Genomic DNA, 27,340 nt, shown 5'->3' on the forward strand with positions numbered 1-27,340 from the left:
ATATGTATGTGCACATACCTATGTGTGTGTGTATACATATACCCTAGTATCTGGCATATCTGGCTTATAGTGCAGTGGCTGTGCTTTTGTAGTTGTTCTTGCTGCGCTGCACACACAAAATTTATCGATTGCCGCATACACACATGTCGCATGTTGCAGCCTCTGTGATGTGTAGTAGTAAAAATGGCTCGTATTTCATGCGTTTCACAGCGGAAGTGACCACAATGCACTCACACACACGTGCGTAGTAGTTGTAGTAATAGTAGTAGCCGGCATCGAGTTTTGGTTTATTTAAATTTTCGGTCATCGTGGCCTGCTCTCTCTCTCTCTCTTTCTCATTCTCTTGCCCTCTCTCTCGCTTGGGCATTATGTATTTTCGGTTGGCCAGCGAACTGCAACAGCTGCCCGCAGTGCGTATACGCAATTTTTGAATCGACACCACGCAGCGTATGCGCAATCTTCCGGCTAAAGCACCGAAATATGAACCCAAGGGGCAAATTACTTCCGGCCACCGCTATTGACATTAATTAGAAGGCGGCACAAGTTTCACTTTTACACCCACCCACTCACTGATCCATCATTTTCCACAAAAGTCACGTACGATTTTTTTGCGAGCATCCAACTCAGGGAAACTTTCCTTCCTGCTTTCAACTTTAACCCAGAGAAATGTGGGGTAGAGTCTTGAGTAAAAGGGGTCTTTCTTTCCCTGTGCCAGGCGGGGAGGTTAAAGTTTTTCTGTAACAAATTAAGAAATCACTTTCCCCCGCATTTTCCCGCACATATGCAACAGAAATTGAGACGAGATTGTCGAGGGAAAAGCAGAAGAAGAACGAATGCCAAAGTTGCCAAAAGTTGAGAAATGATATTTTGTTTGGGCCCCATATATATATATATAATTCATACTTAAGCGAACCTCGCTGGATGTTTATTTATGCAGGCAAACATGCTTTTGATTGGCGTGTGACATTTTAAGCGGCGGGGAACTGGCATTTCAAAATTATTACTGCTGCGGGTCGACTGACTGCTCATGATTGATGTGCAGTTCTTCGGGGTGAATAGGTTCCATCCAAAGTTCCGCCGAGACACGCAAACCCGAAGAGGTCGAAGTTGATTTGATTGGCAGCCCGAAGGGGAAGTCCTTTGCAGCCACAGCCAAGATAAAAATAATTAAAAACGTCTAAAGTCGCACAATTTTGCTATTTGTGGCTCACAAAAAAAAAAAAAAATGGAGAGTAAAGAAAATATCTGCATAGCTCGATAAATTTACATTTCCCTGGCCACATCATTATTTCGGTTTGCTCAAAAATATTTTCCACTCAGGTACTCGAGCCGAGTTTTTCCTTGTTTCCCATTCGGTACATATTTTACTTAACCCAATATTAGGCTCGTTAGCCAGCAGGAAACAAAAGAGCATAGTAACGGGCCCAGGAAAAATCACTGAGCAACTATGGCGCAAAAACAAAAAGCCCACAGTTGCCTGTAACCGAAACGTGTTGGCATCAGCTGCTATGTGGAAAAAGTTTATGACTTTAGACCCATTTTGTGTACATCCCCGCCCCCTTGGCTGAACTCAATTTTTCTGCCCCTCGAATCACGACTTACCTTGGGCCCAGCTGGAAAAGCCTGGGAAATGCCAGGGAAATCTGGCGGTACAAGGGGAAAGCCTGGGAAAGAGCCTTTTTCTTTCCTCCGTCTGCTTGGCTGCTGTTTTTAAATGATTTTTATGTGCACTTCAGTGCAAGAGGCCCCCCTTTTTGCGCCTCCTCTGCTTTCTATGCTGTATATGTGCATATATATATATATTTATATGTATATGCATATAATTTCTTGCACAATTTTGTTGCTGGCTTTTCATTTCACAGTTTGCTATGCATTTCAGGCACTCTTTCTCTTCGTTTCGCTGGTTTTTCGCTGGTCTTGTTTGTTTGTTTGTTTGTTGCTTCATGCTTTTGCTTTATTGATTTTCCTACTATTTTTTTAGTTTCATTTCGTTTCTATTTTCACGTCTCTGTTGTTTTTTTTTGCTGGCTGAGTCTTTACTTGTTTGTTCGCGGCCAGCCGGTCGGCCAGTGTTACAATTACAATGCAACAGACGACAGCCGGCTGGCCATTACAATTCCAGCTAGATGTCCAGTGTCCCCGAGCCTCTGCATTTTCAATCCCATTGCCCATAGCCCATAGCCTCTATCCACAATCCTCTAGCCTCTGAACCTTTGTTTCGCCAGCCGAGATTCCCATGCAGAGGCCCTTTGCATTCTATTGATTTTTTGTGCCTTCGCCGGCAGCAGCAGCAGCCGCCAGAGACGCCGTAAAAAGTCATTAGCGAAGGGGTCCAAAGGGGATCGGAGGGGGGCGTGTGCTAAGGGGGACGGATGGAACTCGAGTGCATAATGGCACAATTTAAATACGGCTCAGGAGAGGGCAAGAGCGGATCTGGCATGTGAATGAACCGTGAACTATGACCGGCTGTGGCAGCTTCAGCGCTTAAAGTGTTGGGTTTTCAGGTGCCGCATGCAAAAAGGGGTTAAAGTAATTGCTAAAGTAATTAGAAAAAATAATGCTAACAGGGGACTAAACGGAGATAAGATATATTCTTTAAAGGATTATGCCACATTTTAAAGTGCCTAGGAGTATGTAATGCAAATTCAAAATTCACTGATTTCTTAAATGTCAAAAGAATGGAAAGACTCTATTTTAAGATATAAATATGTAAATATTTGAATATTTTTTTGCCACTTACAAATAACGAACAACTTTTTTGGGTTACCTACTTGCAACCCACTTAAAGGTAAAATCCCCTTGCGTCATTCCCTTCGCTGGTTCCACGTGGCTTCAGCAGGTCGCACATGTTTTCTATTTACCCACGCAAAACAATAAGCTGAAAGCCATTTGATTTTGATTTATTGACGCACGTAGCATGCGAGGGAATTGAAATAAAGGGGCGAATGGGGGCATGCAACAAGCGAAACAGACTCCAGACACGATAGAAATCGATGGCATAATGATTATCTATTAAAATAAATCACGTATTTGGCAGACGATGGCTGCCATACGGCACCAGACCAGACGAGAAAACTTCGTAGCCGGCCAAGCGTTGAAGTCTATAAATTGCACTTGTCTTGACCTCCTCATCCTCCCCATCCACATCCTCAGCCTTCCTCATTCCCACCCAATCACACGAGGAGCTAGATGGGATGAATGGATGGATGGATGGGCAGCCTTCAATGCATTTCCCCGGCACAAATTGTCACAGACAGCGGGCCCAAGATCGAGGAGACAACGTTAAGTGTAATATAAATAAATCGAAGCTGACTTCAAGTGTTTAAGCCGTTGGCAAAGACGGCCAGGAAACAGTAGATCAAAGGGATGGCGTTGAAATTGGAGAAGAAGCCGCTTACAAAGGCGGCTCACAAGAGTATTCCCACTTTGATGCAATCGTGCCCGTTTCGTGATTGGGTGGCAGACAAAGTTTGCTCACCCATCGAAGTCCATTTAAATGTTTGATTAAATGTCTAGTCCTTCAACGAATTCTTTAGAGGCAATTTGGTTTGATCTCAGCGCAGGGAACTACCAATGTGACGCCTTAAACGGTTTTGCTTGCTCGTCAACTTGGCGTATACGTGATATTGCCGTCGGTAGATTTATAGTATGAGTTTCTTCGTGATTGGATTATATTGACTATGATAGCAGTCAGTGCACCATGCCAGTGAATGGATTTCTTATATTAAATAATAAAATTTATTATATTAATTATTTATGAGTTATTATCAATAACATTTTTATTCTTTGGCTTATTATATAGTACAAATTTGAAGCCTAATTTTCTACAAATTTTCTTGCTTAAAATTCTGTCTCCTACTTTTTAAATGAGATTTCCGCTGGATTTAGCTTTGGGAAACACGGTCACGCAGTGCATTGCTTACCGTCGAAAGCTGCTTAGGCCAGCAATTTTGATTTTTTGCTGTCGCACTTTAAACTAATTGCCAGCAATTTAGCAAACGTTGGCAGTGCAATGCGGCGTATGCGTAATATTTATGTCTGTTCGCTTGCCGTGTGTGCGAAGAGAGTCTGTTTGGTTTGCCCGTGCCGGCAGTTGGATAGCCCAGTGCGCACATTTGCCGCATAATTGCCAAGTCATGATTTTTTACACACCAAGAAGGACGAGAGAGAAAAAATACAACAAGAAAGGAAGGAAATAAACGAAGCGTTTTCAGCAGCAGCATTTTCCCCCCGTGACTTTCCCATTCATTTCCCGCCCATTTGCTGGCTGTCCAACAGCCATTGTCTGTTGTTCCAGCAGTTTGCTGATGATATTCGCACTGGGCATAATTTCCATGTTGCTTAAGCGGCATTTTGTTGTTACTGCTCGTATACCCATCCATATACATCCATGTAGTCCCAGTCCAGCACCCTCGGCACCCGGAAAAACCCCCTCCCTGTACGCCACTGTGCTTTATCGTTATTGACAGTTTTATACGTTTCTTTTTTTTTATCTCCATCGTATCAAGTTGTCCTGTTCCTGTCCCTTTTGCATAGTTTCAAGTTTCGGCAAATATCGTTCGCTTCCTGGCGCATTTTTTGCTGCCCTCTTTTTTCGAGTTTTTTTTCTTCCCTACAATGTCCAGAAGCTTACCTTGGGGAGTCGTCTGGCTTTTGGGAAAGATCCTGTCATGGCTGGCCACAGGCAAAGTTAATGTAATGGCAGCCAGGCAATACAATGTGAGGGGATTTGGTCGGATGGGGTGGTGATGTCCTGAAAGGACTGCCACACACACACGCGTGTTTTAGCATATTTTTGTCATATTTTGCATTCACGAGATACTCGTCGTCGCATCCGCACACGCAGATACTCGGCTGCAGCCTCAACTTCAGATGAGGATGTCAGCACTTCAGTGGCAACTTATGGCGCTCCAATTTCGCGCTGATGCATAATTTTTTCGCCTTCATCTTGTCGCATAAAAATGCGCTCAAAGGGGCGCAAAAGCCGAAACCCGGAAAAGGGGGAAAACTATAGGGAGTCACAGCAACACCATTCATTTTCCGGGTGCCCAGATTCAGGGAGCATAAGGGATCTTTTAAACAAAAATCCTAAAAATCTCAGGAAAAATTCGAACAAATATTTAAAATACATATTTATAATTTATTAAATGTTTTCATTACATTAGTCGGCCTTTAGAATAGAGTTATCTTAATTAAGACTGTTTATTTAATTTATCAATTATTTTTCTGCGTGTTCCCAACTCTGTTGTTCCGTTTTATGGAGCTCGTGGATCCCCCAGTGGTTCAGCTGGGCGGGTTGGGTTGGATGGGTGCTTTGTGAAGCTGACTTGACATGATTAATATCCCCGCTGACATGGGAATCGCAGTTGACTGACTGTCGTCAAGTGAAATCAAAAGCAAAGGCAGCAGCATTCCATAGTAACCACTTCAAGGCAGCTCAAAGCCATTTGCATGAAATGTAGAATGCTATCGGTTCCACTACATCTACAAATTACCTTCGAAAAATAAAGAATGGCAAAACTCCAAACCTATGTTGTTTTCAGTCCTTAAATATATACCAATAGTTTTATTTTTGTCTTTTAGGCGATGAATGCATGAGCATTAAAATCACTGGTAGCATAAATCTCTGGCAATGCATACGAAACTCTAATTTCCGTGGCGCGTAATTCGAAAAACAAATAAACAACAAGAACAACAATAACAAAAGCATCAGCATCAGCAGCAACAAAGTTGTGCCAGAAAACCATTAACATTTTCAGTCAGCTTCAATCAGAGCAACGCTTTTGTGGTTGTGAGAAAGAAATTATATAACCGAAACAAACAGAGCGAACGCGAACCGAAACGACAGCAATAACAAACAAATCAAGCGAAATTCGGCATTTAAAATCCAAACATAAAAAATGTAATGGAAAGCATTAGTGCTCATAAAAAATGGATTTACACAGCCTTTTTAAGGCCATCCTGATCCTATATGTCATAAGAGGTGAGTATTTCCCTTTTTTCGTTTCCATAAAACACAGAAACCTAATCGATGGACTAAGGAGGGTCAAATCTATAAGAATTTAAATTGAATAAAGTTTAAAAATGCCGAATATTTAACTTGCTTCTTATATGCCCAATACTTGAAAGTGTTAAGAATATCGATGTTGTTCCAACATTTTTACCCTTATTACATTGTATTGCAATATAGGGTGAATGGTACCGTTTTATTTTTTAAAAGTCCGTAATACTATATTTTGTACCTACTGGTACTGGTCCCGTATCCGTTCTGGAGTTACAAGCCAGAATAAATATAAGAGGCGGTGACACGCCCACAATTTTTGGTATAATATAAGATATGGCCAACTGTAACCCAATACAAAAAACAGAAACGAAATATCTCTCTCCGTTTTGATGTTATAGATTTTGACCACAAAAAGGTACCATTCCGGATATATATTTATATTTCCTTGCCCGCAAAAGTATGCAATTAAATTTGCCACATAAGCGCAAGGAACAAGGATTCTCGAAAGGGGTTGTGTGGTTGGTTGGTGCTGTGGAATTGAAAAGCGAAAAGCATTTCAATTAACGCAACGCCATATAGGTGCATATATGCACATATATCGCCGTTAATGAGCGACTGCCGCCTCAACTTTTGCGGGTAGACAAAAGGCTGGTTGCGAAGTTGCGGAGTTTGTGCCATAAAACTGAATTATTGAAAGGCACACGTTTCACTTTTGTTTTTGTTTGTGTTGCGTTTGCGGGGCGCTCAAAGAAACGGAGTCAACAGCGAAACTTTGCAGGCCAGGACATCGGAGGACAAGCAACAGCAGGAGTCACAGGCGCAGCCACAGCAGCAGTAGCAGGAGCGCCATTTATGAAACTTTCTGCCGTTGGCGTGGCTCGACACTTCAAGCCGTACACACACGCACACAAAAGAAGGAGCCACCAAACCCCCACGGAACCCACTCACCCATACACTCGTGGCAGCCATACGAAACAGGCTGGATCAAATGTTAATTGCAGTTTTCGAGCCATAATTAGAGATCCTCATTGTCTAATGTGTCACGGCATTTAGCAACCGAATCCGTCTGCAGGGGAAGAGCAAAAAGCTGCGGACAGGAGCAACTAACCCGGGACTCAACTATACACAACTCTCGAGGAGCGCAAGAAGTTTTCCAGCAGCTGAGCACTCAGGGAAAAAGTTTGAGAAAGAAAAACCATGTCATAGAAAATACTGCTTAAAAGTCTATAATTTTTCCATTATTTTCGAATTTTTAGCCTTATTTTTTTTAATCATCTAAAGCATTTTTTAAAGCTTAAATTTTGTCGTGAGATTTTATATGGATATGTAAAATTTCTATAAATTTTATTCATATAACTGAGTCCTGAATATGCATAAGCCTTGAATAAATACTCAGGTGCGGAGTAGCACCCGGCAGGTGGGCAAAGCTCAACGTGGCACAGCAAGAAAGCCAGCCAAGAATCCCCTGGCTTTTTGGCTAAGATAGCCCTTTCCAGGGGATTGCTTACTTCCCGCAAAGTCCGCCCCTGGGAGCTGCTGCCTCTGTTTATGGCTCCTGCTGCAGTCCACCCGCTCCTCCTCCCACCAAGTTCAACAACACGCCCTCGAAATGTGAATGACCTCGAATGTCACGTTTGCTAAGCGCATGAAAGCAGTGGGTTGGTTTATGGTGGGTGGTGCTCCTCCTCCTCCTCCTCCGGCTCCTTTTGGCAGTTCGTCACATCGCAGCACAGTACAGCACAGCACAGCAGGAGGGCCAAGATTATGCAGCTTCTGGCTCCTGACTGCTGACTGCTATTTTATGAAACAAAAACAAGCCCCAAAGAACCAAAGAACCAAAGCCAAAGGCAGGCGGGTGGCTTTTGTGTGGACCTGGCAACATTGTCCAAGGAGCAGACCGGGCTTAAGTCCAAAGCATGCAGAGCATAATCAGCTTCATCATCAGTAGGAGCGGCAGAAAAAGCAAAAGCGGCAACAGCAGCAGCAGCAACAAGCAGCAACAACACGCAGCAAGCGAAGAAAGGCCTTTACTGTCACAGTCAGCAGCAACATCATCGGATTCAACCAGCAGCAGCAACATCAGCCCGCAGCTTAGCTATGGATGGAATACAAAGCGGCGGGAAAAGGTCGACAAGGATGACGAGGACATGGTCGTAGATACGGACTGGCTGGGAGGGTGGTCACAGAGTCGTTGATCTTTTGCTGATAACTTTGGCTTCTCGAGGAAAAACACTCGTCGAGGAAGTGTTGCGGGCACAAAAGGCCGGCATAGAACATGCTCAAACCCACCACCACTCACAGCCAGGCAACGCAGCTTAATTATTTTCGCACAAAAATGCAGCTGCAAAATGCTGGGTAAATGCAGGATTGAATAATGAGATTGCCTCGGCCAGATACAATTCGGGTTTAAAACATTCAAGCTTTCAATTTGAGCAATTTTCCTGTTTTTCAGCTTGTTTAGTCAAAGCAAGTCAAGTTGGAGCTGAAAGCCCAAGCTGGTGTGCGCCCTACGTGCCCTGACCTAAGCAAATACACTTTACACTCAGCCCGGATCCGGGTGCACACACATCCACAGCCACATCCACATCCTCATCCGTGGAGTATTCCGCTTTGTTGCGCACCCAGACAGATGAAGATTTCGCTTCGACATCGCATTAGTCGGGGCTTTTAAGCAGAAAAATGCGTGCACTTGAGGGCCACCTCCTGAAAGCACGGAACACTCGGAGCAGCCGGAATACCAAGAAATAGCGGAATACACTGAGTCCCCAAAAGCAAACGTCCTCCATCGCTCATCCGCCCTGTTTCCCTGATCCGTGTGCTACTTTAAATATTAAACGGTGCCTACTTTTTCTAAACCAATTTCTAAGGCTATTTTCAACATTTGAAACTATTCTTGTAGTTTTATAACTTTAGATATTATAAACATAAAAAAAACACTTAATTTATTAATTTATGTAAAACGTAGTCTTTTCTCTATATTCTGTCACTTTGCAGACGCATTTTCCGCGGGAAATCTTAAAAATATTTCCGAAAAATCTCGTGAAAGTGTAAATAAGAGCACGACGGTATACATTGTTGCATTTGTATTTTCCTGCCATTTTCCCGCCCCCAAAACAAACAGCACTCCCGCCCTATCACAAGATATATATATATACGAGGTATATAGATTTAGGGGCAGCGAAGACAAGTTTCCTACGCTCACGGCATATGCAAATCAGCTTTAATGTTACTGCTCTTGTTGCTCGGCGATTTTCTTCTTTGCTGTCGCGAAATTGCGTTTTCATTTAAATGGCGTGCGGGAAAAGTTTTTCTGATTTAGTGAGCGCTCTGAAGCAAGCGGCAACTGGAAACTGGCAACTTCATTATTATTTGCAGACACTTTTCGAAAAGATTTTTCCGCTCGCTTTGTTCCGGCGAAGAAAACGTAATGTGAATTTAAATCTCCATTCCCTGGTTTTGCTTTTTTGTTTTCCAAATCCCCTGGATATTCTTCGTAATTAAGCACGGCTACACTGTCACACCAAAAGTCTACCAAATTAAAAAAATTAATCCAAAATAATTAAATTACTTACAAAATTTGTTAAAAAAGAACTTTCTGATTGAATATATATTTTTATATACTTTATGACACATCTTAAACAAATTTCTTGTTTCTTTGCACATTTTTTCTCAGTGCATCTTTGCGTTGAGTAGTCGCCCTCGAGTGTGAGCTGAATCTTTTCCTCCCGCTGCTCATTTGCATTTTGTCAGCTCGGCTGACAGTGGTCCTCCACTCCTGTTTTCCGCTCCTCTGTTTGCCAGCTTTTCTTTTACCATTTTCCATCTCCTTCGCAGCGGACCCATTCATTTCCTTTTGCCAGCTCAGCTTCACGGCAATTTTTAATGATCCGTGATAATGATGCAGGCTGCCGCTGGCAGTGCTAGTTTCATTTAGTTTTCCATTCTCCAGCTTCTACGGCTTCTCCAGCGCGCTTCTTTGGCCCGTAATTGATTTTAGCCCGGGAAATGTGCTCGGCACTTACATTAATAAGCCCCGCTTCCACAGAAGCTTCCTTGATTGACGCGGCTGACAAATCGAATCGAGTGCTCACGACTTCCGAGGCCATCGCAAATGGACGCCATGGATGCCGGCCATTGTCCAGCAGGAACGCTCGCATTGAAATGTGGGACACTTTGATGACAGTTTTGCGAGTGGCGAAGTGCTCTAATTAGCTTCAACTTGTCCCGGGCCTAAGACAAAGTTTTAATTGAAATCCTACCTGCAAATCTCCCACATCCACAAGCGCACACGTTTCACAATTACAACGGATTGAAGAATGTGCTCGAAAAAAGCACCACTCTTCGGATGGATAATTAAATTTTCATTAGACCGTGTCTGGCGGAGCAAAGTTTGGTGGGTGATGGTTGGGTGGCGAAACTTTATCTTAAGTGACTTAAAAACTAAAACTGCAAATTTAATGTGCTCCCCCGTCGTCGTCATGTGGCAACCGCTGCAACTTGCGGCAAACACTTTTTACTTTCCGCAAACATTTTGCTTTTCTTTTTCCAGTCAGCTTTTCTATTTTTTCCCCCATTTCTCCTGCATCCTTTTGCGGCGCATTTCCTTTGGGCATTGCAGTTGACAGCGTGTTGCCAGGCGAAGGAAAACCAGGACGACTGGGACACCAGGGGGGGATCCTGCAAAGGCAGGGGCAGGGTTGGTGGGTAGCGGGGGCTACCGCAACGAAAGTGGCACAAACTTTGCAACACTTTGGGGCATGCAACCGGGCCCAAGGAGCTCGGCCGTCGTTATCTGCCGCCTAATGCCTTTTTGACAAAACAATTTTTCATATTATTGCTCTAGTGCGGCGTTGCTGGGGCTGAAAATTGCTTACAAATTTAGTGTTGCATACTTTACGGCTGCTGCTGTTGAAAGTGCCACAAGGAGCAGTGCTCCTTGCCAAGTCCTGTGGCCTGGCCAGGCGACTGGGACTCCACTCGGGGCCAACTGCCAAAAAGGGATTCTTGAAGTGACAGAGTGTGATTGAAAGATCTCCGAGAAAACCAGCATTTGCAACAATACCACTGCACTCGTGGAAAAGTGGCCAACCTATCATAGAAAAATTGTTGAATTAGATAATGTTCTATGTTTGAGAATGTTAAAATTATTAAATTTTTCTTAGTTAATCCTGAAATAGATTAATAATGAAAAAGGTAGTAATGTTTGATAATAGCACAAGAGTAAAGCGTGTGATTTCTGCTTTTGGACACTATTCCCCTGAGATTCCAGCATTAACTTTCTCTCATCAAGAACGAAACGATTACACTTTAGAGAAATATTTACAGTAAAAGTAATTTGAACTGAAGAATTTTCCACACCACATTGTCCACTCCCAAGACGATGTCCGAGTGTACAGGACACGGAGAAGGTCCTTCTTCCCCAAATTATTCATGTGTCATAGCCAGCTCAGTCGGTGCACATGAATTTCTGATTATTTTCTGGACAGGAGACAACGCCTTAACGTGTCCGGCCGCACAGCTCCTGTCCCGCAGACCCCGAATGAATAATGAATAATAAATAAGACATAAAAGCCGCATCACAGCCACATTTTAAAGCACGGCCGAAAATTATGCAATGCTCAGCGCCGCCTGGTGAAGCAATTAGAGCCCGGCTTTTGTGGCCGGCGACCGCAACAATGGCCGGCAGGTAAAAAGCAATTGTCTCCGCAGCATCCTTTGTTGTGGGCCAACGGCACTCACGACGCCTCATTAAAATTTGGGCCAAGTCATCCAGCCCACTCAGGCGGAATTGTCCGGGAAAAAGCCAAAGCCGAAAGCCACTGGCACGCTTGCTACTTAATTTTTTGGGAGTTGGGCGTAGCAAAGTTGGCTGGTCTAACAAAAATTGAAATTAACTTTGGTCCGAACACACAGAATGCCACCATTTAATTAAAATTTTAAATTTCACCGAATTTCCTTGCTTTCTTCTCTTGCAGCCGAGACCAGCCAGTTTGTAAATGGACTGGATCTACAGGGACCGATTTTTCTCCACGAGCCACCGCATCGCGTCGAGTTCTCCAACAATTCGGGCGGACTCATAGAATGCTCCGGGCATGGAAGTCCCCCGCCGGAGGTGAGAACTCCTCCTTCCACATTCTCCTCTTCCTGGTCCTTTTCCGTTTCCAACTTGGCTCCATTCCTTCTTATTTCATTCCTCGCCGCCATTTAATATTGCTGTTTAATTATGCATGGCTGTGCGGCATTTGGCGCTGCCTCTGCTCATTTCCAAGTTAATTGACTGGCCAACAAACAAATGCTAAACGCTGCCGAAAGAACACTGAGCGAAATTGTACATATTATTTTTAAGTATTTCTTAGCACAAACATATATTTTTTGACCTTTACCTGCACATTTGTTATGATCATATCCTCCTGCTTAAAATTTTCCGAATTACATTTTTGGTGTGTTTTCTTTGTCCAGGTGGAGTGGACCCCCATCCCGCCGCAGCAGGACATGGTGTTCCAGCTCTCCAACGGCAGCATGATGTTCTATCCCTTTACGGCCGAGAAATACCGCCACGAGGTGCATGCCACCGTCTACAGGTGAGATTGCTGGGATCGAGTAGGATCGGATCCAACTCCGCCCATCCCGGATTGATTGTTAATCCTTTGTCCTTTAAACCGGCAGATGCAAACTGCGCAATTTGGTGGGCACCGTGCTCAGCCGAGAGGTTCACGTGCGCGGCGGTAAGTTGAAATAAATTTTAATTAATTTACGTAAAACACGACCGGCGGGCGAGTGAGAGGCGCAAAAAAAGAGAAAACAGAAAAAAACACTGGGAATTTATAGCCACCGAGTTGATTTGTGCTGACGAAGTGAGTTTGGCTTTCGGCGCTGTCGTTGTTGTTGTGGTTGTCGAAAACTTTGGCCTAATTGGAAAGTTTTTCGCGCGGCCCATGGACGCCCAACTTCGCCGCCCCTCGGATTCCCAATCCCAATCCCGATTCCACATCCCCATTTTCATCCAGCAAAAGCCTAAAAGCAGGCAACGCAAGTTTTAATTACTATTGCTGCCGGCAAATGCTGTCGGCCAGGCGCCATCCCTATGCCCTTCCTCCGCGTCCTCATCCGGATCCCCATCCATTATCCCCCCAACCCCCCTGGTGGCTACCAGTTCCTACCAAATGCCATCCAAGCCAAGCGGAAAAAAATGGTATGCTCCGCGCTAATTTGGCGCCTCAGTGTGTGAGAATTGACTGCGGCGAAAAATACCCTAATGGCTGCAGGATACTTGGAGTCGTTCATGAAGTTGAAAAAAAGATGATTCAAAAGTAAAGTTAAGATAAACCAATCATCCAAACATTGACTTGCTCTTAAAACTTTATAGACTAGATAAACTATTTAAAATTAAGCCACTCAGCTTATGTACCGTCATCTTAAAGAGTAATGGCTAGTTACTGGCCCAAAGCAGTCGTACCATCAATCCAGCAACCGCTTAGCCAGAATATTCAATATTCATTTTATACCCAGACCAAAAAAGGCGCCTAACTGCTCCGGAAAACTTTCTCATTCTTTCGCTAAACTGCATTAATGAACTGAAACTTGGACATCGCCGTCTTGCGAGGCAATCATTTTGATTGCCATCACATGTCGCATAGATTTTGCGGCCCATTGGATACAACCACTTGGCCCAAAAGGACGGATGAAGCACGGCACGGGGGCTGGGCAACAACAATTAGCAATGACCATAAAAGATATGCCGTATAAATGGGTTTCGGGACTTGCCCGCAGAGCAAAGGCTAATCCGCAAAGGGTCCACTTGAGTTTTGGGCTGGCGTTTAATTAACGGCAGGGGAAAAAATGGAGAAGACCACGGGAAGTCAGTTCAAAGCGAAACAAATGGCACAAAGTCGCAACCGCAAGGATCTCAGATGGAGTCGAAATGCCCACGCATAGGTACATATATATGTACCTTATATATATGCACCAGATACTAGACCATGCCTAGCCTTTTGTCCATGCAAAGTTCCAACGTCCGGTGGCCATTATTCAGCAGCTAACTCAACGTTACGTATACGCCATGTCCTCCGGCTTATTTTATTTGCGGTCTCCCTGGGCATTTTTTGGCCAGGCTCCTGTGCCTGGGGTCCTTCTCCTCTGTACTTTCTCGTCTCTTTGTTTCCGTTTGGTTTTTATGTGCGCCAGAAATTGTTTCCCCCCCTCCGGTGCCAAAATTCGTGGCGAGAGCTTTCCGCTTGAACAATTTGACAGCGCGTAGATTTGGCGCAAAACGTTTTGCCTAATTTGCAAAAGTTCTCGCAGAAATCTGCGATCTCTGCTGGCCAGTAATTCAGTTGCTAATGTGAGCATTTTGGCCTGAAGTCGTCGTCGTCGTCGTCGTCTTTAATTGGCAGCGCTTAGTTTGATGCGGGGTCTTTGGAGCTCGGAGCTGGAGGAACTCAAAGAATAACTTGGGGAAGCCAGAAACCAGAACTTGGAGGGACTTTGCTAAGTGCGCGTAATTAGCGCAACTTTGCAGCGGCGAAAAAACCCTTGACAAATTCCCTCCATATATATTCAAGTCAAGCTTAAACGCAATTGCTGGCATTTGGTTTTGTCAGGCCGCAGGACATCCACAACCCACAACATCCCACATCCCATCCAAAGCAGGGCACAACTTCTGCTGACAGTGATGAATGATGCTGGGAGCCACAAAGTTGCCGCAGCCACGACTTTTCAGCGCTGACTTTTCCTGCACTTTTGCATTTCATCAAACAAAGCACACGGTTGGAGGGGGCGGGTTGAGGTTGGCTCTGCCCTTTAGATAGACGACCACGCATAGGTATACTAGGTACTAGGTGCCCACACCAGCCATACAAAGTGCATATAGAAAAGTCCTTGGCACATCCTTGCAAGATTCTGAGCAAAGTTTGTGATTGAGCTAGGAAAGTTTGCCAGTCGACTGCCGCTGGCTGCTTGTGTATGAAACCTGCGTAATTTGTTTCTAATTAGTTGAATGCACATTGTTGAGGATGCTCCTCCACCTAAGTTCTCCGCCAATTCCCCCCACGAACGGCAACAGGATACGTAGCTTACAGAGTTTTGCATGTGGAAACTTTTCATTTTCGAATGGGAAAAAAGGAACTGATTATTCAAGTTTTTCCCTTTGCTTTTCCTGTCACATACATATACTAACATTGCTCTTCTATTTCGGGAAATTCATGTTGAAGTGCTGTCGCAGCTCATCATCTAATTGGCAGTGATATGTAAAATTATTATTTTACATCATAAACGTGTGCTAATGATTTGAAAATTGAGAGAATGCACAAAAAGTTATTTTTTTTTAAGTAGCGTATCAAATTTAAACGTGGATTCGTTTCAAATGATTTTAGGAATTCCATAGCTTTCATATTAATTAGTTGGTTGTTATGCTCTTGAAATGTGTATATGTATAAACTATTTATTGTTATGTTTTTTTTATCCATATGCCACATGGATAAAGTGATTGGAATCAAATCAAAATTGAATAGTTAGATGGGAGAAATGCGGACAATAACTGCAAATCAGCGAAGACTGGCATACCAAAGCATCTTTCCGGCACGAACATCATAAACATAAATTTCCCACCCACCCAAAACTGCAGGGAGTTTCCCCTCCCCCCTCGGCAGAAAAACTTTGCCACACACAAAACAAAGCGGAAATGAATTTCCGCACAAAATCCGAGTGCAGCGAATGTCGCCCGCTCTCTCTCTTTTTGTGCACTTACTTTGTGCGGCGACTATAAACTTAGCTTTCATATTTACTTTCCTGCCCAGCTGTCCTGTTCCTGTCCTGGTCCTGTCTGCTCCCCTTTTTTTTTGGATACCCCCACTAAAACGTCCCTCCGACAACATTGTTGTGCGCCCCTGTCCTTCAGTTGCGCCATTTCCATGCAAAATGCAACATGAAAGTTGGAAAAACTTCTGCCTTGCTGAAAATAGAAAGCTACACACCCACCAAAAAAATAAAAAATAAAAAAGAAAAGAAAATCCAACAAAAATGGAAGGAAGTGCACAAAAAATTGGTCGCTTGTTCGGGAGTCTGGCAATGCAAATAATGAAGATACAAAACAAAATTGTACTAAACTACACAGAGCGGCCAGAGGAATTATAATAAAATGTTGTCACAAAGTTTTTTCAGTCACTCCTACAGCACCAACAACAACCAGAACAACAACAACAGCAGCAGAGCAGAAAGCAAACAATAACAACAACTTTTCAAATTAAACTTTTATCCAATTTTAGCATATTAAAGTTGGCAAACAACGGCGAACCAGAAAAACTCGAGCGTGATCAACATTTGCGAGCGGTTTCAGTGGGCCAAGTTTTCGGCCCTGTTTTTGGTAAATGCCGCTGGCGAGCGGACCTAATCTATTTACGATTAGCCCTCGAAGGGGATTCCCCGATGCGGGCCAACACTGGAACGCACTTTACGCACGCCAGCTGGCAATTGCCTTTGTCCGTCTTAATTAATTTGCCAACTGCCAGTGGCAACTAGACTAAGGGCTAAGCTTTTAGCCAAAAAGTGCAAGGCGTTTGCTCACTGGCACAGTGGTCGAAGGTTAGCGAAAGTCTGCAGGTATTTTCTAATTTTATTCTCAGTCTATAAATAGCGGAAATGGGAATGGTAAATGTGGTCATTTGTAAAACAGCTATATTTTTTGTACTTAAATATTTTTTGTGAGATATGTAAAGATGTTAAGATTGAAATAATTCCGTAAAAGAACCTTAAATTTAAAATTTAAAAATGTTTTAATTTGTTAAACAATCCTTATATCTGTGGTAAATTGCTTTTATTATTTTTAATCCTATATTTATACCTTCATCATATTTTGATTGCCATTTCTCTCAACCCTTTAACCACTGTGCACTTCTGTCATTGCCAGGATCCTTGTCATTCTTAATTTAGCGCGCAGCCCGCACAGCGAAAAAATCTTTAACTCAAATTGCCAAATCCAATTTTTCAACGGCCTTGTCATACGCCCACCTTCCGCCACCAACGTGCCACCCCCTTCGGCGCCCGCCGAACTGAACCACCTTCGTCTGGCTGACAAACGGCAACACTTTTGTAAAGTGTCACAATGTGTTGGACATGTTAGGGCAGACGGGCTTTGTTTTTCCGCTTTTCCGCTTTTCCGTTTTTCCGTTTTCATTCTGTGACGGCAAACTGGGGGAATGACTGAACTTAATGTGGCACATATTTCGGCTGTCGCAGCCAAGCGGATCCCTTAAAAATTAAAACTCGCACAATACAGGAGCCAAAATGCAAGGTCCTTTGGCTAATAAAAACAAAATGCCAACGTCGGCGAGTGGGAGGTAAACATAATTGTTTCGGTTTGTTCCTTGTACTCAACGTGCCGCAGTGTGCCGCGCCACGTACCACATCGCGTATACGTAATATTTCAGTCACTCGGCAGCATTACCCTAAAAAGACAAAGCCATTTGCATAAAATATGCTTTTTAATTCGTTACAGTCGTCAACCAGAAGTACGCGGTCCAGGTGCACGATGAATACGTGATGACAGGCAACACGGCGGTGCTGAAATGCCAGGTAAGTGCATCCACATCCATCATCCGTTGTCACCACGAGGAACTCAAGCCATCTCCCCGTGGGCCACTTTCGCTTGCCCAAAAAATTCACTTAACCCACAAATCTCGTTATGCGAACCAAAAACATGGCTTGCTCATCAAATTTGCTTATCTCACACCCGCAATCCGAATGTGTGTGTTTATTATCACAGGTGCCCAGCTACATGTCGGAATTCGTATTGGTCACCGCCTGGGTGCAGGACACCGGCATGCATCTGTATCCGAACACGGACATCGGTGGCAAGTACACGGTGCTATCGAACGGCGAATTGTACATAAATAATGCGGGACCCAATGATGCGTACAAAAGCTACACATGCCGCACTGTAAATAGACTGACAGGTACGTGATAATCGCATTTCCAGCTTAATCGTCCATCTGGGCGATGCATGAGTTGCTCCCGAATCCGGGGACTTTGGACACTGGACTCCGTGCGCCGGGACTCCGGGGATTCGTGTGGATTCGTCCGGATTGTTGGCTCAGTTGGCGGGGCAGCTATAATTAAGTTGTATAAATAACCAATGAGGGACATTTTGAAGGGCGATGTGTGTGTATGTGTGTGCCACGACAATTAAGCAGCTTTTTTCTTGGGAAATTTCAGAATTTTTCATTCCTGAAACCAAAGCCTCTTACGGTCGTGGGTTATTTAAACTTACCGAGCTTACTGACCAACATAAACATTCAATTTTTTATTTGGTGCTGAAGCACCTTATGAGTGATTTCATTTTTGTTGCAGCATATGGGTCATGTTAAATTGAAAAGATCTAAGGAAAGGCTTATTTAAAAAAAGAATGAAACTCCATATTTTTGCTTTGATATGTCAGATCGTTTGATAGAAAGAGTAGTTTTGGAATCAACTGAAGGTAAAAAGTGTTAACCCACATTTCCTTTGGGCTCCTTTAAAGGGCAAACTCTTTATTGTTGGGAAAAAATGCTCACAAAACGTAATTCAGAATGTAAATACGCGTCTGTCTTTTCATCTTAAGTCCCCAGCAAACAAGGAGTAGTTTGTCCTTCTTGGCCAAAGTCAATTTGTCGTTTTGTGCATAATTTATGATGCGTGACATTCAATCGCCAGGCAAAGGGCATTGAGCTCCTGGGAGTTTTGCTCCGAAATGGAATCTTCAGCATGCGTATATACGCCACACACACACAAATACATACATATATGGTATACATATGTGGTACATCTGATTCTGGTTGTGTGCCGACAGTCCGACAGTCAATACGTGAGATCCTGGCGAGATAAATTCTCTCCCTTATTTGAAGTTTATTGTGTGTGAAAATGCGCTTAAGCTGAATTTCTATTAGCCTTTGTGCGCATATTTCACATCATCAATCAATACGATAAAAGTTCACTCCTTTCAGCCGCTTTTTCACCCCTTTATTCTTTACGATTCGAAATCCTTTTCCTTTTATGCGAGTGTGTGAGTGATTGTACGACTGTGTGTTTTGTTTGCCAGGTTTATTTGCAGTTCACTCGATGTTTGCATCTTGAAAACTGAATTTATATGTTTTATTACTCTTACATTTTATGGGATTTTGCAAACGCAAAGCAATTTGTGGTTGCCAGCCATTTGCTTAATTAATCAAATTGAATCGAGCCGCAAAAACCGCAAGTTGCGCTCCAGTTTTGGCCAAAAGCGAAAATTATGAGCTGCATATTAGTTGGCTCCGGGAATGCGAAAGTGTGTGTGTGTCTGATACAATGGCAATTTGGGGGATTCCCCCTCACTCATGGGAGCCAACGTCTAAAATCCGCCCTAGTGGTACTCATTAAAATGGTAACACGAGGATGGAGGTTGTGTAGCGGTCATGAGTAATTCATTTATCAAGCGCCCATCGCACACGCTGCATTAGATCGTTGCATCCAACTGGTCCACAAAAGTAGGCAACGGGTTTCGGGACCGACTCACGTAATTACAATTTAAGCCAAAAATCCATTTATTTAGCACAATAACTCGACGGGCGAACAATGGAGCTGTACACCGGTGCCGTATCCAAACAATGGCCACCATAATGAAGATGCAGAATTGAGTTAGGCCAGGCTGCATAATACACAAGCGCACAACAGACCGATATCTCTAAAGTTCGTTATAGATTCCCATGTATTCTGCCCTGATTTGAGCTGCAGCCTTGATTTAGGACCTGTGCGTGTCCTGTAATAAAGGTTTTTTCAGCCATAAAAAACACAGAACAGAACAGAAATAACATAAAAAACGAGTGGGGAAGGAAAAAGAGGAAAAGGGCAGCCAGGTGGCCCCAGCAATCAAGTTGATTGCTTTCATTTACTTTCAATTAATTAAAATATATATGTAGATATACATATTCAGTACAGCGGGAACCGCAGGACATGCCATAAATTCGGGGCGCTTTAAATCTAAGTAAATGCCATGGGGGTCACTGTCAGCTGCCATCACTTGAGCCATTTTTTTCGCATATTTTTCAGAATATTTCTCCACCCATTTTTCTTCTCTCGTCCCCAGGTGAAGTACAAATTTCCACATATCCCGGCCGTATTATTGTAACAGAGCCCAAGGGCATGGTACAGCCGCGCATCAACGTGGAGAAGCATTCGATGCGGCATGTTGTCCTTAATGGCCAAACAACGTTGCCGTGCATAGCTCAAGGACATCCGGTGCCAACATATCGGTGAGTAAAACACAACAACCACATTGCAAAAAACGCGCGCAAAAAATCAACAAGAACGGCAGGAGCTCTTGGAACACGTGGCCGTGTCACAGGACACGGGACATCGGGACATCGGGACATTGGGACACCAGGACATCGCGACTTCGGGACACACAGCTGCGACTCTCAGTGGGTTTTTAGCGGTAACCAAAACCGCTGCCGCAGTTGGCGCGCACTTTATAGCAATGTGAAATATTTAACGCTCTTGGCAAATACCAAACCAAACAAAAAAACGCGGCGAAACGAACCGAAAAGCGAAAAAACTGTGAGGCTCACGATGTCAGGAAAAATCATAATAAAAATGTCAGCCAAATTGTCAAAATGTGGGACGCACGGCGGCTGGGGAGGATTGGCCATCAGGGACACCCTCTGTGGGTGGAATTCGGGGCTAGGCTGATTCCGGCAGAGTCTCTCTATGCGATTCTCATGGAAACAAAGGACTTATCGGTCGTATTGGAGGATAATAGGGGATAAGCCTATGATTAAGAACATTAGAAGTTAATCAATGGGTTTTAATGGTACTTACAATGAACGCATAAATACGTATAAATATTAATTTCAGAAGTCCAAAAGTCGAGAGACCTTGAGGACTTGGTCAAATTTATCGCATGCTGCCAACTTCTTGGCAATTTTTTCTTGGGTGTCCGGGAATTTATGCTCACGGCCGTTTTGGAGTACGGTTAACAGCTGCCAGCTTTGGAACGCGCCTACGTACATAAAAGCTGTTTATTGGGCCACTCGCGGAGGCGTTTGTCTTGACAGGAGCCGGGGGATTGCCTGTTCCGAGGACACAAATCAATCAAAAGTCGAGCAGCGTTTATGGCCGAAAATGGCAAATTGCTTTCTGAAATGTCGTTCAAGTTTTTAGCGCTTTCCAGATGCGGATGAGGAGATGGTATCTGCCATCGATCCGTATACGACCGGCCACTTTGGCACTTGGCTCATCATGGCGATTTTCGGGCACTAAAACATGCATGGCGGGAGCTGAGATCCAGAACGGAGCATCCTTGTCCGAGCAGGATGCCATGTAATATGCCATTGTAGCTGGCAGCACTCGGTTCATGGCTACAGCCCGCTCAAGTCCTCCCTCGCCCCTTCGTCTTTCGAGCTGCATGCATAAAAAATGCGCCCCGGATGTGGCACATCGCGAGTGCCTCCTTTCATTTGATGTCTCCCGCCGTGCCGAAAGAGGAAAAACCCAAAAGGCGGGCAAGGATCCGCAAAGAATCGCGGGTGGGTGGGGTGTTTGTTACGGATGAGTTTTGTTTGCCGTCGCTGCATTGTTTTGCCGAGGCGACCTGGAGGTCCTGGCTCATAAATGTGAAAATAGTTGGCCATGCTGCTGCTGCTCAGTGCCTGGGAGTTCTGTGTGTGCGGTCTTTTTCGGTGTTTTTGTCTCGCTGCTCTCACTCCTATTTGGAAAATCCTTTTTCATTGCATAGTTTCGGGCGAGTGACGCTTTTGTTTCGCTGGCAATTCCTTTGTGCTGTTGTGTGCACACCCACCCACACATACATCTCAGTATGGATGGATACTCCTCCTGCCTTCGATGGCATTCAGTTCAGTACAGTTCAGTTCGGCTCCCGGTGCCATATTGATGCAGTTGTTGATAATCCCTGACCATATTTCCAATTTAACAGCATTGCATATGGAAATAGCTCAGAGTGAAAATCGTTCGCATTGCATGCTCGGCATTTTCCATGATTTTAATTAAGGAATGCCATGCCAGGGGCAAATGGGCATGCCTTTGCAAAATGCTCGTCGTAAGACGAGAAATGCACTCAAGTGCAATTAAAACCAAATTAAAATCAATAACTTTTATGGGAAAAAATGCGATTGCATATGTCTGAGTGCGCCTTGGAAAATTCGCACGAGTATGCGAGGCTGGCGGGCAGCCATCAAACAGATTATGACACGCGCACCAGATAAAAGTGAAAAAAATCTGTTGATTTACGCAATTCAGATATTTTCAACCTTCAACTACCACCAGCAGCATTCGATCTCGTTCTTCTGGCTGCAAATTGCATGCAAATCACAATCACAGATACTGAAAATACTCTTCATGAAATTAATAGCAACCAGATATATTAACTAAAGGATGCGAATTTAATGTGGACTTTTATTTCATTCATTGTAAATATGAGATAAAATATCGTAGATATTTATTACAAATAAATAAATATTGTACGCAATACTGTACTCATGTGATATTAAGATTAAATATTAAGATACTTCCATGTTTTCCACACATCATTGTGGCAAAGCACATAAGGAACTCGACATGCCCGACTCGTAGGCCATTCGAACATAAATACCCGTTAAATAAGGCAATGCATATTCATATGTATGAATAAAGCCCACGCCACCCACTTCCTCTCGTTATGCCCACTTAAGTGCAATCATTTTTACGAACTATTGAAATACATTTCATCTGGCATGTGGACCTCGACCTGCACAACAAGCCAACAATCAAAGGCTACGTGCAACGCGAAAAAAAATTAATGAAAAAACGTGGGCGAATCGAAATTATTGATAATTCAATCGTCATTTCGATTTGTTTAAAGCCCGCGAATGCGTCCACACCACTCGCATTCAACTGTCAAAATCTTGGGCAAATAAAGCGGAAATGAATTTCCCGATTCCCCGATTTCCGCCATGTTTGCCTTTGTTCTTGGTCCTTTGTTTGGTCGGCATTTCATCTCGCTGTCATCTTTTTTTCTCCGCTTCTTTTCCAGGTGGTTCAAGGAGGAAAACGAGCAACTGCTGCCGCTGCAACTCAGCGAACGCATAACCATCGTATCCGCAGGGCTCCTCAAAATCACCAAGGTGCGTACGTTACACTGGGAGAAATACCAGTTTAATTAAAAGGATTTCTATACTTTAAGATGTTATTTTGGTTCATAGCTCCTAAATTTGTGATATTATTTTTACAAGCAGAGGACTCTATTATTATTTAACCTATTATTTATGAAAATATAACACTATCCCGTTTTATAATTTTTATACCAATATTAAAATCAAATCTTACCTCATCCTGAAACACCAATTCCATTGAGATAGAAGGCTGCAATCTTTTCTTTATACCCATTATGGGCGTAGCCAGACTGGCTGAAGGGTTGGCCAGAAGTGATGGAAAACCCAGCTGATTGCCAATTGATTTCGTCCATTGCAGGCACGTCTCGAGGATAGTGGAAAATATTTGTGCTGGGTGAACAATACGGCTGGCGAGGAGACCATCCAAGTGTCGCTAACGGTGACAGGTGAGTGCATCTGCTTCTGGGCTCCACTGTATGTGTGTCTGCCGTGATGATGGCAGTTCAAAAAAAAAGAAAAATCAAGAGTAGATGGGCACTCAAATCGCTGGCAACCCTTTCGCAAACACAGCTCCTTTGACGGCGCATCTGCAGCCACAGGTGCAGACGGTGGATGTCGATAAGGATGCGCAATTCCAATGCATTGTCTCTGGCCATCCGGTCCACGATGTCAACTGGCTGCACGACGGCAAACCCATACTCAGGGACAATCGGGTTGAGGTGAGCAGACACCCCCATATCATTCATAATTTAATCGGCTTTTAAAATCTCAAATTTTTATGATACGTCGTGGTTTAAAATCTTAATTTCATTCCTATAACGTTGCCAGTAAATTAAGATAATATTTTTAATGATGGCCAACCTAAATTATCACGAATTATAAATACGTTTTAATCGTAATGTTAATAAATATTTATTGCTTATCCGTTAATTAGATACTCACCGATCCACCGCGACTGATAATTAAAAAAGTGCAAAAGGAGGATCCTGGCATGTACCAGTGCTTCGTCTCCAACGAATGGGAGCAGATCCAATCCACCGCTGAACTGCAGTTGGGCGGTAAGTTATGATATAGCCCGCCCGCTAATAAATTGGCCATCCATCGTTATGGTCATTAATAACCACTTATGACCGCCCACGCACACACACCCAAACATTCCATCTCAATCAAAAGTGTAATTTCCTTCTCGAAGCCGGCGAATGATGACCGCAGACCACACAAATAATTGTTTGTCATAATTGAATTTCATTATTTTCTAATTTAGCAAATTGCTAACATTTTTCACCAACAACACGAGCAACAACAAACACGTCGACAAATCACAGTGGAGCAACAACAACAACAACGAGGAGCTGCCCATAAAACGCAGCGACGACGACTTAATTTTATTACGAGCACTAAAAATCTAGCCGCAGCCACTAAACAGAGGGGCATTGTTTTTTGGGCGGGGCAGGAAATTACACATGAATGGGGGAGCACATTGTACCGCTTAGCTGCCTTGGGGCCTCGTACACACACACACACTCAGCGAAACAGGAGCATAATGAATACGGCCGCTTTGAGGGGTTTATGCGTAGCTTCAATATGATTAAAACTAATCTGGGATCATCAGCATTACGATGGGGAAAGGCAGTTAAGCAGTTAAGTGGGCTTAGGACATCAAGTTCTGAATATGACAAAAATAATATTATTAAATTAGATTCTATAAATACGTTCTTTCTCAATCAAGAAATGAACGTATTTTCTGGTTACAAGCCACACAATAACCCAGATATTTCACTTCCTATTCGAGGAATAATCTTCTTATTGCCCTTCCATCTGTGTTATCTCGTTATCCGATGCCGCATAAACATCAAAGCAGACACATTCGCGCTTTGTCGCTTTGGCAACATTTTGTGATTTGCTTTTAGGCGCAAGCGGAAATTGATTTCGATATATTATTGGCATGCTTGGCACAATAGAGGGGAAAAGGGGTCGAAAAGCGGGACAGGAAGTGGAATTCCCACCGCTTTCTTTTTTCCTTTGGGGTGGTGTTGAAAGCCTCGCACTCCCCAAAACCACCCGCAACCACCGAGAAAAGCGCCATTAAGCGGCCGGATATGGCAGCAATTGTGTCAACGCTGCAATCGTATTCGTATGTCACTGTGCTCTGCAAGTGTGTGAGTGAGTGTGAGTGCCGCATGTGTGTGAGGGAGCAAATAAATATGGCAGCTTATAACTGGGGGAATGCCAGAGCCAAAAAATCCAGCCACTGCGCCAGAGGAAATTGATACAATTTCCATCAGCTGGATAGCATTTGCTCGCTTGTCAAATGCATTTTCCGTTTGCCTTGGCTCAACATAAGCAATACGCAATGAAGGCTGAGCAAATGCTTCGAAAACGAAAAGTGCAAATCTGGCAATGGTTGCTGAAATCCTTCAAAGGATGCTGAATGTCCTCAGCGGAACACCATTGAAGGAATTGTAACATAGATCTAAATGATGGTACAGTCATTTGATAAGGCTAACATATGGAAAATAAAACGAAAAAACTAATATATTTATCAAATTCTTGTCGCATTCCTTTCGCAATTTTTTTTTGTGATTTCCTTTGAATGCCGTTTTAATGAAGATTTCCACACCCGTTCGCACGTAACTCAGTCATGTGCATAATTAAGAAGCAAGCCATCGATGCAATCATCTTTCTGCAATCGAAAAAGTTGAAGGAGGAGAAAAGACACAAGCTCAAACAGTGAAACACACACACATGTGCAGCACAGCCATTTGAACAGGCACTAATGAAAGTCCCACAGACAGGCACGCATCCTTCCAACCGACCATCCTTCCATCCTTGCCACAGAGGCAGGCTCCTCATTTGAGCAAAGTTTTCAACTAACCTCCCCATCCCCTCGCATTTTCCGTTTAATGTTCATTTCAGATGCCTCGCCGGAACTGCTTTATTGGTTCTCGGAGCAAACGCTGCAGCCAGGACCCACGGTATCATTGAAGTGCGTAGCCACCGGAAATCCACTGCCTCAATTTACATGGTCCCTGGACGGATTTCCGGTGAGTTCAACCGCCAAACGGGCAAACTCTGCTTGAGCTTAAGACGGAAATGCAGGCAGTACTTCCGTTTCCGCCAAGCAGTTGCCGATAGTTAAGCTGCCATTTTACGCTGGGATATTTGTCACTGATTCTGTTATCAGACCAATATTTTATATGCATATGCTTTAAGCCCCGAATTTTCCTTTGCTCAGCTGCCTTTACGAAAAATAACCCATCCACTTGCTACCCTTGTAAGTTAAGTGCCCATCTTTTGCTTTTCCTTCCTCAGCTCCACTTCAATTTTTTCCTTTCAAGAATTTGAGTTCCGTTGCCTTTTTTGCTTGGCTATATTTTCAGGGATTTGTTTCGTTTATTTGCATAAATTTTCATTTTCCCTTGAGAGCGAGTGGGAGACCCACTCCGACTTTCCACTTTGCAAGTCTTGTGCAATTTCAATCAATTCGATTTACATGCATTTTTCACTCCACCTCGACACTACCCTGATTTCCCCTCTGAGCCTCTCGAAAAGGCACCGGCTAATTGGCCCACTCTGATAACGAACTTCCACTTCCCCCACTTCAGATACCAGACAGCTCGCGCTTTTTAGTGGGTCAATATGTTACCATACACGACGATGTCATCAGCCACGTGAATATATCAAATGTCAAGGAGGAGGACGGCGGGGAGTACACCTGCACGGCCCAGAATGCAATTGGCAAGTGAGTAGCCGCAGTTCCATAAATAAAAACCCATGCTCGGCGAGCACTTTCCTATATGCAGGACTGGATCAGCCGAATGGGATGGGAATGGGATGGGCGTGGACATGGGCTTGTTATGCCATGTATGTTGCATAGGCTCGATAGGGGCATAAAAAGCATTTCCATGCTAAATCATAAATTTAGTCGTAGCATAGAAAAAAAGCATTCAAGGCTTGGGGGGAAAAAAGAAATCCGACACAATGGCCGAGCATTGTTTGCAGGCAGGGGAGCGGCATAAAATCCAAACAATTTGCTGAGGCAGCCAAGGCAACACCCGAATAGAGATGGAAAACTGTTCAGAAAATCAAGCACGAAAATCATAAGTATATTTGTGGAATAGCAATATCTAAAACATAATACAAAAACTAAGGATTAAAAAACTATTTAGTATATTTATTAAATTCTAAAAGAAAGATATCAAGAAATCTGTACTAGTAGATACTA

At 43.6% G+C, this 27,340-nt stretch overlaps 1 protein-coding gene across 7 annotated transcripts in view; it reads left to right on the top strand.

Annotated features, from left to right (window-relative positions):
• The window catches only part of LOC117139613 (Down syndrome cell adhesion molecule-like protein Dscam2), a 41,504-nt gene that overhangs the window by 2,002 nt on the left and 12,162 nt on the right, over positions 1 to 27,340 (top strand). For 6 of the 7 annotated variants that reach the window (XM_033302063.1, XM_033302064.1, XM_033302057.1 and 3 more), the window contains exons 2-14: positions 5,584 to 5,983; positions 11,980 to 12,116; positions 12,464 to 12,585; positions 12,671 to 12,729; positions 17,496 to 17,572; positions 17,763 to 17,952; positions 20,097 to 20,262; positions 23,037 to 23,127; positions 23,474 to 23,561; positions 23,686 to 23,834; positions 24,050 to 24,173; positions 26,032 to 26,159; positions 26,721 to 26,857. In XM_033302063.1, coding sequence (XP_033157954.1) covers positions 5,932 to 5,983; positions 11,980 to 12,116; positions 12,464 to 12,585; positions 12,671 to 12,729; positions 17,496 to 17,572; positions 17,763 to 17,952; positions 20,097 to 20,262; positions 23,037 to 23,127; positions 23,474 to 23,561; positions 23,686 to 23,834; positions 24,050 to 24,173; positions 26,032 to 26,159; positions 26,721 to 26,857 — 1,520 coding nt within the window. In that variant the 5' untranslated portion in view covers positions 5,584 to 5,931. Of the gene's footprint in view, positions 1 to 5,565; positions 5,984 to 11,979; positions 12,117 to 12,463; positions 12,586 to 12,670; positions 12,730 to 17,495; positions 17,573 to 17,762; positions 17,953 to 20,096; positions 20,263 to 23,036; positions 23,128 to 23,473; positions 23,562 to 23,685; positions 23,835 to 24,049; positions 24,174 to 26,031; positions 26,160 to 26,720; positions 26,858 to 27,340 lie in introns of those variants that run through there. The other variant, XM_033302058.1, reaches the window with a different exon arrangement.

Source organism: Drosophila mauritiana, chromosome 3L, assembly GCF_004382145.1.
Source record: "Drosophila mauritiana strain mau12 chromosome 3L, ASM438214v1, whole genome shotgun sequence".
In the NCBI taxonomy this organism is placed as follows: domain Eukaryota; kingdom Metazoa; phylum Arthropoda; class Insecta; order Diptera; family Drosophilidae; genus Drosophila; species Drosophila mauritiana.